This window comes from Drosophila melanogaster, chromosome 3R, assembly GCF_000001215.4.
Source record: "Drosophila melanogaster chromosome 3R".
Lineage (NCBI taxonomy): Eukaryota > Metazoa > Arthropoda > Insecta > Diptera > Drosophilidae > Drosophila > Drosophila melanogaster.
Window position 1 is genome coordinate 936,057 of NT_033777.3, and position 12,047 is coordinate 948,103.

Genomic DNA, 12,047 nt, shown 5'->3' on the forward strand with positions numbered 1-12,047 from the left:
AAGTAAGCCCACGAATTTTCAATGGGGTTCAGATCAGGACTCTGAGAGGGCGTATCGATCACTTTACCACAGTTATAAAGGAGCCAGGTGCGTACATTGTATCTTTTTGATTCGGATCATTGCCCAGATAAAATTTAAAATTTGGCTTGTTGTTGCTAACTAGACCAAATTTTTCTGCACTGGCCTTCAAATTTGTTTTTAAAATTTCCAGACCTAGCACCTGCAGAATGCAAACGATCGCGGTCTTGCTCACCAATCCTTATGACTGCACGAAATGAACCCGAACGCACTGAGAGCGTCTCTCTCAAGCTCTCCCCATTCCAAACGGTGTCAAGTTCTTTAGCTACCAGCACAACAATCACGATATATACTGCAACTGCACCTTTAGCACAACAACTGCAACAACAACTGCAACAGCATCAACATCAACTATATGCTTAATGCCGACAGCGGTGTACAATTCCGCTGCACCCACAACAACGAAAGCAAGAGCACTCACACCGACTCTAGAAAGCGGAATCGGACAAGAACCAAAACAAAACAAAAAACTTTGTCAAACAGGGATGGATTGGTACATCCAAATAAAGCGAAAGCGAAGCCCACAACTCAAACAGGCTGGTAATCAGCCAAAAATAAATCGTGCCAACGCCTCCAATGACTCAAGTTCAAATAGGTATGCACTATTGGATGACTGCGAAGTGCAGGAGCAGAAGAAGATAAAGCCGCCACTATATATACGTGAGAACACCTCAAGTGCGATGGTTAACAAATTAGCAGTAATTATCGGAGAAAACAAGTTCCATGTTATACCTCTTACTACGGACAATTTATTGTACAAGAAACAAAAGTGCAGACCCAGGATGAGTCTAGCCACCGATCAGTGACCAGGTACCTGGACGAAGCTGGAGAGAGTACTATACCAACCAGCTCAAAACTGGCAAAGGATTGCAGGTTGTCATTAAAGGAATAGAGTCATCGGTGACCTCATCCGAAATTATCGCGGCACTAAAGAAGAAGAACTTCAACGCCAAAACGGTGATCAACATTCTCAACAGGAACAAAGAGCCGCGGCCACTCTTTAAAGTCGAACTGCAGCCATCGAGTCAGAAAAACAACAAAAATGAAGTACATCCTATATATAAGCTACAGTATTTACTGCACCGAAGGATAAACGTAGAAGAGCCACACAAGCGCAGACAACCTGTGCAGTGCACTAACTGCCAAGAATATGGACACACCAAAGCGTACTGCACCCTAAAATCCATCTGCGTCGTTTGCAGAGATGCCCACAGTACTGTAAACTGTCCTAAGAATAAAAACGACAGTTCAATTAAGTTATGCAGCAACTGTGGCGAAAAACACACAGCCAACAGCGAGGATGCATTGTTTACAAGGAACTCAACTCGCCTAAACAAACGAGTGGATTCAGCTCGAGATCGTATCACACCAACAATTCACAAAGCAATGGAACCGACTACAACTAACATCCCGTCGCCAGCCACCGAACAATGCCAAATTCTTCCTTTGCAAGTGCACTAAAATCATCAACAGCAGTCACCTCCAGCGTCCAGCATAAAACTCACCAAATAAACACTAATAAACAAATAAACACACAGAACATGGGCCTATCAGATCGATTCCCTGGAAATCCCAAATGGGGACGCAGAGAGTATGGCGGCAGGCCTCATGAATATGCTGGGAAGAATCTGCGACGCAATCATGCCAAGAAAAAATGAGGCACAGCGCAAACCACCCGTTTACTGGTGGAGTGCCTCCCTAAGCCAACTACGGTCTGATTGCCTCAGGGCTAGGAGAACGGCGCAACGAGCCAGAGGCAGTATCCACCACGCGGAACTCTTGGAGATTTTCAGAAGGTCGTTTAAGGAGCTGCAGAATGGTGTAGACAGCGATATCTGGGGCCTCGCCTACAAGCTTGTTAACAACAAGCTAAGGAGGAGAGCGGCAACCCCCTCCAACCCCCTCCAACCCGAGGGTCCTGGCTAACATAGTAGGGGGAACTATTTCCAAAGCAGACCAAACTATGGAGGCCAACAGAGGCAGCCCCTGCCCTAGATTTCCCGTGCGTCACAGAACTTGAAGTCGTCGAGGCAGCCAAGCACATCAAGCCCAACAAAGCCCCTGGACTAGATGGTATTCCTGGAGCTGTTATAAAAGCAGTGGCGCTGGGTAGACCTGAAGACCTGAAATCTTCAGGGCCACCTTCCAGCAATGCCTTCTGGACGGAATCTTCCCAACAAGGTGGAAAAGCCAAAAGCTAGTCCTGTTGCCGAAAGGCAAGGGACCAGCACATGCTGCAAACAGCTACCGCCCCCTATGCCTACTGGATATAGTAGGAAAACTGTCTTTCGGCGGTAGTAACATCGCCAAGACCGCTCTTTCTGGTGATAGATTGTTAGGGGGCAGGAAGGAATACTGCGCAATAGTGACTCTGGACGTAAGGAACGCTTTCAACACCGCCAGATGGCCCGTAATCCTCGCAGCCATGAACCGCACGGGGATCCCGGAGTACCTAAGGATAGTCGTTGGCAGCTACTTTTGGGACAGGGTCCTATGGTACGAAACGGAAGATGGCCCAAAAAGATACCGAGTTTCGGCAGGTTCTGCCCAAGGATCGGTACTTGGACCAATCCTATGGAACATTATGTACGATGGGATCTTGGGCATCAACAGGCCCGTAGGAGTAGAGCTGCACTGCTTTGCTGACGATGTGGCAATCACAGCTGTCTCAAAAACAATCGCAGGGTTGGAAGACAAATGCAACTCTACGATCGGTGCTGCCATCCTCTGTAGATCAAGGCTCTCAGCCTAATGCGGAGTGGCGCTTCCAGGCAAGAGGCACGCGAGTTTCTAATAGGTGAATGGCAGAGCAGATGGCAAACGTCGAGACGGGGGAGGTGGACTTATCTCACTTAGCTCATTCCAGAGATGACGGTTTGGGCAGAGTGCCAACACAAATGCTTGGACTACCACCTAACCCAGTTCCTCACGGACCATGGCTGCTTCCGGGCCTATCTACTCCGGTTACGTCACGTACAGTCAGCCCAATGCTTGTTCTGCGTCGACGGTGAAGAAACAGCAGAACATGTGCTAATGCACTGCTCCAGGTTCACGGGGGAGAGAGAGCAGCTTAAGACGCTGTCAGGTACCCCGTTCAGCCCTAGTGGCTTGTTCGCGGCTATGCTGGCGAACAGCGGGGCTTGGGAGCTGGGACACAGCATTATCATTAATATGATGAAGCGTGTCCGATCAGACTAGATGGCCAACAGAGTGGATGTCTAAGCCCAAACTGGCGTCCTGGGTTACAGCGGGCGAAGAATTCTACCTCAGCGTTCCCGGCTCGTCGTAAAAGGCGACTAAAGGGTGGAAGGAGGAGCCCCATGGACTACACTGAAGGGAGGGAGTGCGACCTGGCCTCACAACCTGCTCACCGAAGTCATACCTTGATTGGCAGTCCTGGTGAGCGAGCAAGGAATGAAGACACGCGGAGGTTTTGTTTTAGTACGTAGGCATAATTCCAATAGGGCTTATGAAACGTGCATGCCACCTACGGACGGTGGTATCTTTAGAATATTTTAATTTTCCTACCGTAAGTCGAATAATAAAAAAAAAAAAAAACACAGAACATGCAACAGCAGCCAATAGGCGTTGAAGCGATCATGCTTTCGATGCAGCAAAGTATGAAAAACTTCATGACCTTCATGCAAGAAACTATGCAAGAGCTTATGAGGAACCAAAACATTATTATTCAAATGCTAGTTTCTTCCAAAATAGGATAATGACTCCCTTAACAATAGCTACCTGGAACGCTAATGGCGTTTCGCGGCACAAGCTAGAACTTTCTGAGTTCTTAGCCGACAGAAACATTAACGTTATGCTACTCTCAGAGACTCACCTTACCGAAAAGTACAACTTCTAAATACCAGGATATAAATTTTACTTTACGAATCACCCGGATGGCAAGGCCCATGGAGGCACTGGCATACTAATACGATTGCGTATTAAGCAAGAAGACTGCTCACAATGTACCTCTATAAACCTCCAATGACATAACGGTGCTCTCACTCTGGCTGTCTATTGCCCACCTCGCATCACAATCTCTAAAACAAAAAACAACACTTTTTGACTCGTTTGGTGAAAGGTTTGTTGCAGCTGGCGATTGGAATATCAAGTACATGTACTGGGGACTTCGGATAGCGAACCCTAAAGGAAAACAGCTGTACAACGCAATCATCAATCCGCAACAAAAACTTAACTACGTTTTCCCGGGAGTGCCTACATACTGGCGCAAAAAGTAAATTAAAAGCAGCTTCTCGCAGACTTACCAAAGCGCTTAAGAAAGAAGAAGCGGACGCACCCCTAAGATACATCGAGAATCTCACGCCCACAGGCACAAAGAACTCGTTGTGGAAAGACCACAGGAACCTACAGGCACCAACAGAAACGGTTGTACCTCTCCGTAACTCTACCGGAAACTGTGACACGGACAGAGCAAGAGTCTTTGCTGATTATCTTTAAAAAGCATTTCAACCAAATCCAGCCACTAACTCATTTACTTTCCCGCCTTTAACGGCATCTGACTTAGCGAAAGTCAGTAAAGAGCAACTGAAAACTGGAAAATCGCCTGGCTACGACTTAATAAAAATGATCATCGAGCTCGCAATGTGTGCAGTAAAGCGAATCTGCTTGCTCTTCAACACAATTACTAAAATTGGATACTTCCCTCAAAAGTGGAAAATATCAATTATAATCATGATCCCTAAGCCTGGGAAAGACAAAACACACCCATCATCATACAGGCCAATAGCTTACTTACTTGTCTATCCAAGTTATTTGAAAAAGTGCTGCTGCTACGCATCAGTCCCACCTCAAAACACACAACACACTCCCATTGTACCAATTTGGGTTTCGGGCAAAACATGTAGCCATTGAACAGGTTAACCGCGTTACAACAGAAATTCGCACTACCTTTGAACATCGTGAATACTGCACAGCTCTATTCTTAGACGTTGCACGAGCATTCGATAGAGTATGGCTGGATGGACTTTTGTTTAAAATAATCAAACTGCTGCCTCAAAACATACATAAGCTTCAAAAGTCTTACCTATATAAAAGAGTGTTCGCGGTTAGATGGAATTCAAGAACTTCAAGGGATTGTACTATAGAACCCGGAGTGCCTCAAGGAAGTGTTCTAGGCCCAATTTTATACACCCTATACACGGCGAACATCCCAACAAACTACCAGCTAACGACATCCACATTCGCTGATGACACTGCAATTCTAAGTCGATCCAGATGCCCAGTAAAAGCTACGATGCAACTAGCACTCCATCTACTTGTGTAGAGCATTGGATGCAAATTGACGCATACGAGTAAACGAAGAAGAGTGCAAATAGGTAACATTTACCCTAAACAAACAAAGCTGCCCGCCCTTGGTAATGAACCATACGCGAATCCCACAAGCCGATAACGTAACATACTTAGGTATTCATTTAGACAAGCGGATCACCTGGCGGAAACACATAGAGGCCAATTCGACGCACCTCAGACTACAAGCAAGGGATCTACACTGGCTTATAAACGTTCGCTCTCCCCTGAGACTGGAGTACAAAGTCCTCTTATATAACTCCGTTTTGAAACCCATATGGACCTATGGCACCTATGGGACAACGCATCGAGAAGCAACATCGACATAGTACAGCGAGCACAGTCTAGGATTCTGAGAATCATTACTGGAGCTCCAGAGACTTACAAATAAAACTTTTCTCTTGCAAGAAAACTTATTCGAGTATGCAGCCAAAGCCGACTGCACCGGAACGACCAACCAGCCCAGCGTTAAATTTGTTAGGCCACACAGCACGAATCATTTCATAAAATGATATTTAGTTAGTTTAGAATAAAATTTGAATACTTATTGTTAGTCTCTTAATTAAAAGGGAAGATTCGATAAATAAGCAAAACATGAAAAAAATGAAGGCTAGTTTTCCCACTCCACGCCTGGAGATACAGCCCCAAACCATCCGTGACATTTTTCCAACTTTTATCGTTGGAATGATATTTTGTTTTTCTAGCGCACTCAACGGTTTGCGGCATACTCTGCTTGGCCCATCGTTATAAAAGAGCATAATTTTAGTTTAGTCACAAAATATGACGTCAGCCTCTGATAGCAAAGGCTTTTTCCTTACAACTCTTGAAGAGTACCTATGGCGTAGGATGACTTGGCGCACAGTTTCGTGCGATTAGGTGACATTCTTCCATGATATCCTGATCAAGTGCTCTGACCGAGATTCGGGAGTTTGCAATCACTATTCGCATAATAAAGCGGTCTACACGCTTGTTAATTTTGGCCCTCCGCCCACCACCACTATTACGTCTAAGCCTGCCCTCATTGTAGACGGTCTTACGGGATACAGAAAACATTTATACTAATTCTGGAATAGATTTTCCCAACTGGTGGTTATAGTTTATTAATTGGGTAACTTTAAAAGTTAATCTCCCTTCAGGCATTTTATTAAATTTAATAATTCGCTTTAAGCACGTTTGATCAGCAAAATTTCACAAGCAAAGTCAAAAAATTTCAATAGAAGCGTTGTAAACAGCAATGCAAAGAAAAAAAAAACGGAAAAATCGAGTTCGTTCTAAGAAAAAGAGCACAACAAAATGTGTAAAGAGTTTCTTGACAGTCTCAAGAGTGTGTAAACTTGGAATTTGTTGTTTATTTTCTTGTATAATTAATATTTTTAATTTTTTTTTTTTTTGATTTATAAGTAAAATCAATATTGTTTAATTATATTTTATAAAAAATTGCGTTTAATTAAGCAAAGAACCCTTAATTTTTACCTTTAAAGTCAAAAATTCAACTTATTTCACAGTGTGTAAACAGTTTCTTGACAAACTGTATATGCTTTGTGATTTAATTGCAATTTAATAATTGCAACATTGTTCTCACAGTTACCGCCAAATAACAAACAGCCATTCTTTGTGACTTTCACACCAGAGAACTGCAAAGGTGGCATTTGTTGCCACTCGACTCACACCCAACAATTTTTTGTGCGGGTGCTACCCGCCACGCACATCGCGAGTACTTACAAACACACAGTATAAATCTGCATGTGCAGACAAGCACATGGTTGTGCGCGCACCCGAATCAATACGGTACTCTGCGTCGCAAACAATCAGAAAAAGGGAAGTGCCTAAAATGGGATGAGTGGCAAAACACTCATGGGTTTCCCGCTAAACACTTGGGTGTTTCGTAGACACTCGAGTGTCTCGGTGGAAAAATTTTAAATACAATTAAATAATAAAAATTATTTTAATTAAATTAATTATTTTTTACAAAAATGTAAAAAACACTAAAAAGACATTCCTTTCTTATATATTATATTATTAGTTCTTGATATTTGCTTCCCGTATTTAACTTTATAAATGTATTATTTTTCTTTTTAAAATGCAGACAAATAAAAAAAAAAAATAAAAAAAAAAATAACAAATGTACGGGACCGACTTCGGGACCGAGAAGGGGACCGACTACGGGACCAGTACGGGACCAGTACGGGACCAGTACGGGACCAGTACGGGACCACGTACGGGACCACGTACGGGACCAGTACGGGACCAAGTACGGGACTAGTACGGGACCACGTACAGGACCAGCACGGAACCACGTACGGGACCAGTACGGGACCACGTACGGGACCAGTACGGGACCGAGTACGGGTCCAGTACGGGACCGAGTACGGGACCAGTACGGGACCAGAACCGACTACGGGAACGAGTACGGGTCCAGTACGGTTCCCGTACAGGACCAGTACGGGACAGAGTACGGGACCGTGTACTTGACGGAGTACGGGACAAAGTACGGGACGGAGTACGGTACCAAATACGGTACCAAGTACGAGACCGACTATTGGACCGTGTATGCCAGCGGGTAAGGGACGGGGCACGGGACGGAGTACGGGACGGAGTACGGGATGAAGTACGGGGCCGAGTACGGGACGAAGTACTGAGTACGGGACTCGGTACGGAACTAGGTACGGGACCGAGTACGGAACCGAATACGGAACCGACTACTGGACCGCACGGGACGGAGAACGGGACGGAATACGGGACCAAGTACGGGACCGAGTACGGGACGAAGTATGGGACCGAGTACGGGACCAGAACCGACTACGGGAACGAGTACGGGTTCAGTACGGTTCCCGTACAGGAGTACGGGACCGAGTACGGGACCGACTACTGGACCGTTTACGGGACCAAGTACGAGACCGAGTACGGGACCGAGTACGGGAACGAGTACAGGAACGAGTACGCGACCGACTCCGGGACCGAGTACGGGACCGTGTGCAGGACCGGTTCCGGGAACGAGTAAAGGAACGAGTACGGGACCGAGTACGGGAACGAGTACGGGACCGATTACGGTACCGAGAACTGGACAAGGCACGGGTCCGAGTCCGGGACCGAGTACGATACCTAGTACGAGACCTAGTACGGGACCGAGTACGAGACCTAGTACGGGACGTGCGGCGTGTGAAAAGTGAATTAGGCAATGATTGTTGAGTGCTTGTGTTCGCACTTCGTGCCTCAAGATATGAACAAAGCAAAGACACTAGAGTAATTTTAGTGTCTTTGATATGACTTTTGCAACAAACAGTTATCATATTTTTATTTATTTTATAAATTTTTATTTTATACTTCGTATTATTTTTATGAAATATTTATTTCTCAACGTAATGTCTTCTTTTTGGAAAATTTATGAAATTACAGTAGTTATAATAATTTCTATTGTACTTCCTTTAATTATTTAGTATATTTATTAAGTCATTTGACTTAACATTAACATTAAAAGAGTTTCAAAAAAAAATATTTCGCTCTTGAAAAATTGTCAGATAAGAGACAAATTAGAATTAAACATAAATATAAATGTGTAAACGGTAGCTAATTCGAGCGGCAACTTTAACAAACGAATTTAAAAAGCTTTAAAATTATAATAGTCAGAGCGCAAGTTTTTAAAAATTATTTTATTATAAATATCATATTGCTACGAAATCGGCAAAAACTATCCCAATATGTACAATGTAAATTCGTTTCTTCGATCAGAATTGATTTCGGCCCGAAAATCGTCTTCTAGCACAACACGCACACATATACGCGTTCTCGTCTCTTGTTTTTACTCACACAAGCAAGCAAATTCTATTTTTAGATTTCTTACGCTCTCAGCGTGAGCGAGCGGAAAGAGAACAATTTTGGCCGTCACTAAAAATGTGGCTGGATAGTGCCAAACCCATGTATGGCGTTACGCATCTTGTTATTCTAGTGCCTTTGACGAGTCCTAGTTCGGGACCGAGTACGAGACCTAGTACGGGACCTAGTACGGGACCTAGTACGGGACCTAGTACGGGAACTAGTACAGGACCTAGTACGGGATCGATTACGGGACAAGGCACGGGTCCGAGTCCGGGACCGAGTACGAGACCTAGTACGGGACCTAGTACGGGACATAGTACGGGACCTAGTACAGGACCTAGTACGGGACCGGGTACGGAAGGAAGTACGGTACCAGGTACGGGACCAACACAACACACCTAAAAAAATTCCAGACTTTGAACAAATTTTAAAAATACCGGTTCTCGGTCTATCCTTTCGCTTAAATTTTACCGAGCTTAATTCTCAGCGTTACAAGAGCTATTTCAGCCGTTGTAAGTTTAGCTCGCACAGGATCCGAAACAGTTTTATAATTTCGTTAACAAAAAGCGCAATTTTTGGAAAATACTATGGTAACATCGGATCAGGCAATAGCCGATATATTTGCCAAGTTTTTCAAACAACGTATTCTACGTTACCTTATTCCGAACAGCCATACTCTTACGTGGTATTAATGTCGAATCCAATATTTTGTCCCACTCTAAACGAAAGCTCTCTGCTTTACAATCTTCAGCGTGTTAAGTCTGTCTATTCGCCAGGTCCCGACGGAATCTCTGGCTGTGTACTCAGATTCTGTGCGGAAGCCTTGTGCAAGCTTCTTTTGAACCTGTGTACCCTATTCCTGGAATCTTCACAGTTCCCCCATATATGGAAGGAGTCGTGCAGTAAAATCTCTAAATTGTCGGCTTACCCCAAGTATTTTGAAAATGTTATCAATCTTCATTTGCAGCACCTATGTAAGTCAATAAAAATACCATGTCAGCACGGTTATATGAATCGCAGATCAACAACTAACCGTTCGAAGGTAACTTCCTTCGTATACAGGGCTTTATGTCATCTGTTCATCATTCTCTCCTAGTAAGAAAACTTTATTTATTAGGTTTTCTTGTTGATCTTCTATATAAAAGGCAGGGCGCAAAGGGTTCTCCCTAAAAATACTCTTTGTTGTATACTCAAAAGGACATGACCAGATAGATGCGGTGATTCTGATATATTTCCTTTATAGGGTCGAAAATGCTTTTTTACTCCATGTGCAATTGTACAAAAACATTTGTAAGCTAAAAAATAACATACATGTATCTGTAGTAAGGAGCTGGTTGTGTATGCTATAAATACATTATCCATTTTTATTATACTCGTTACTCGAAGAGTAGAAGGGATTCGTTAAAAAGTATGTAACAGGCACAAGAAAGCGTTTCCGACCATATCAAGTATATATATATCTTGATCAGAATCTATAGCCGAGTGGATCTGGCCATGTCCGTCTGTCCAACTATAAAAGCTATATGGCGAGATTAGGCATACGGATTCTAGGGTATAGACGCAGAGTAACGTTGTTGCCACGTCCAGTCTAAAGCCCACAAACAGCCCAAAACTGCCACACAGACGCTTTTAAAAAATTGTTGGATATTATATGATAATTTTATTAGTATTGTAAATTTCTATCGATTTGCCACAAAACTTTTTGCCACGCCCACTCTAACGCCCTAAAACCGCTCAAAACTGCCACGCCCACGCTTTTTGAAAAATTGTTGGATATTATTTCATAATTTTATTAGTCTTTTAAATTTCTATAGATTTGCCATAAATATTTGGCCAAGCCCACTCTAACGCCTTAGCTCAGTAAAGTTTATCTAATAGTCGGGGAACTCGACTATAGCATTCTCCCTGGGTTTGGTATTAATATGTTACATTAATTAATAATTTTCCATTTGTCATATAGTAATTAAATTTCACCGAGGTGAACAAAATCTTAAAATTTTCGGACAGTAAATACCTAATTTATTTATAATTTAAATCATTTCACTTGCCATAGCATTTACTGAATGTTTTAAAAGAAATATTTTTTTATATGGTTTTGTCTAGTTTTGCAAAATATTTCATTGCAGCATACAATAAACATTATTTCCATTATGTTTTATTTATTATAGGCATGTGTTATATCCGGTGAATCTGGAGCTGGGAAAACAGAGAGTACCAAATTTATACTGCAGTACTTATGCACAATTACTTCAAACGTTTCCTCCTGGGTACAGCAGCAGATTTTAGAGGCCAACACTATTTTGGAAGCATTTGGTAAGTGACCTATTTTTTTCAGATAAATAGATCTTTAAATATCGCCAGGGATTACATATCTGGCCCTAGACACTATATTTTAATAATAGACCGTTTTGATAGGTACAAATCAAAAGCGTAATTCAGCTGTTAGAACCAATTCACAAAGAAATGTAGTTGATACGTCGGAATACTGATCATTATGTAATCTACTAAAGGCCTTTCGAACAAAATAATTAAACACTTTACAAAGGATTAACATGATTTAATTGGGTCCTATCAGCCGGCAGCAGTTAATAAATTCATCAATTGTTAACATGTCAACTATGTAGAATCCAAATAAGCCACTTGTGTACTCGCGCTTAGAGTCTCTCAATTCATGCTTTCTTAACCAATGTATATGCCTATCGAAGCTAAATTGCTACATTTACGTCATGTATTTTTATAAAAAATAGCATAGAACTAAGGTTTAATAGGTATTTGTGCGTAAACAACACCTAATGCAATCCTAAACAAGCTGTTTATGGCTTTACATTTATTTCCCTGCAGTTTCA

General features: G+C 42.8%; 1 protein-coding gene across 1 annotated transcript in view; it reads left to right on the forward strand.

Moving 5' to 3' along the window:
- Myo81F (Myosin 81F) overlaps window positions 1-12,047 on the forward strand; it is a 1,965,857-nt gene that overhangs the window by 368,981 nt on the left and 1,584,829 nt on the right. The window contains exon 5 of the mRNA NM_001316563.1: window positions 11,370-11,514. Within this exon, the coding sequence (NP_001303492.1) occupies window positions 11,370-11,514 (145 nt within the window). The remainder of the gene's footprint in view (window positions 1-11,369; window positions 11,515-12,047) is intronic.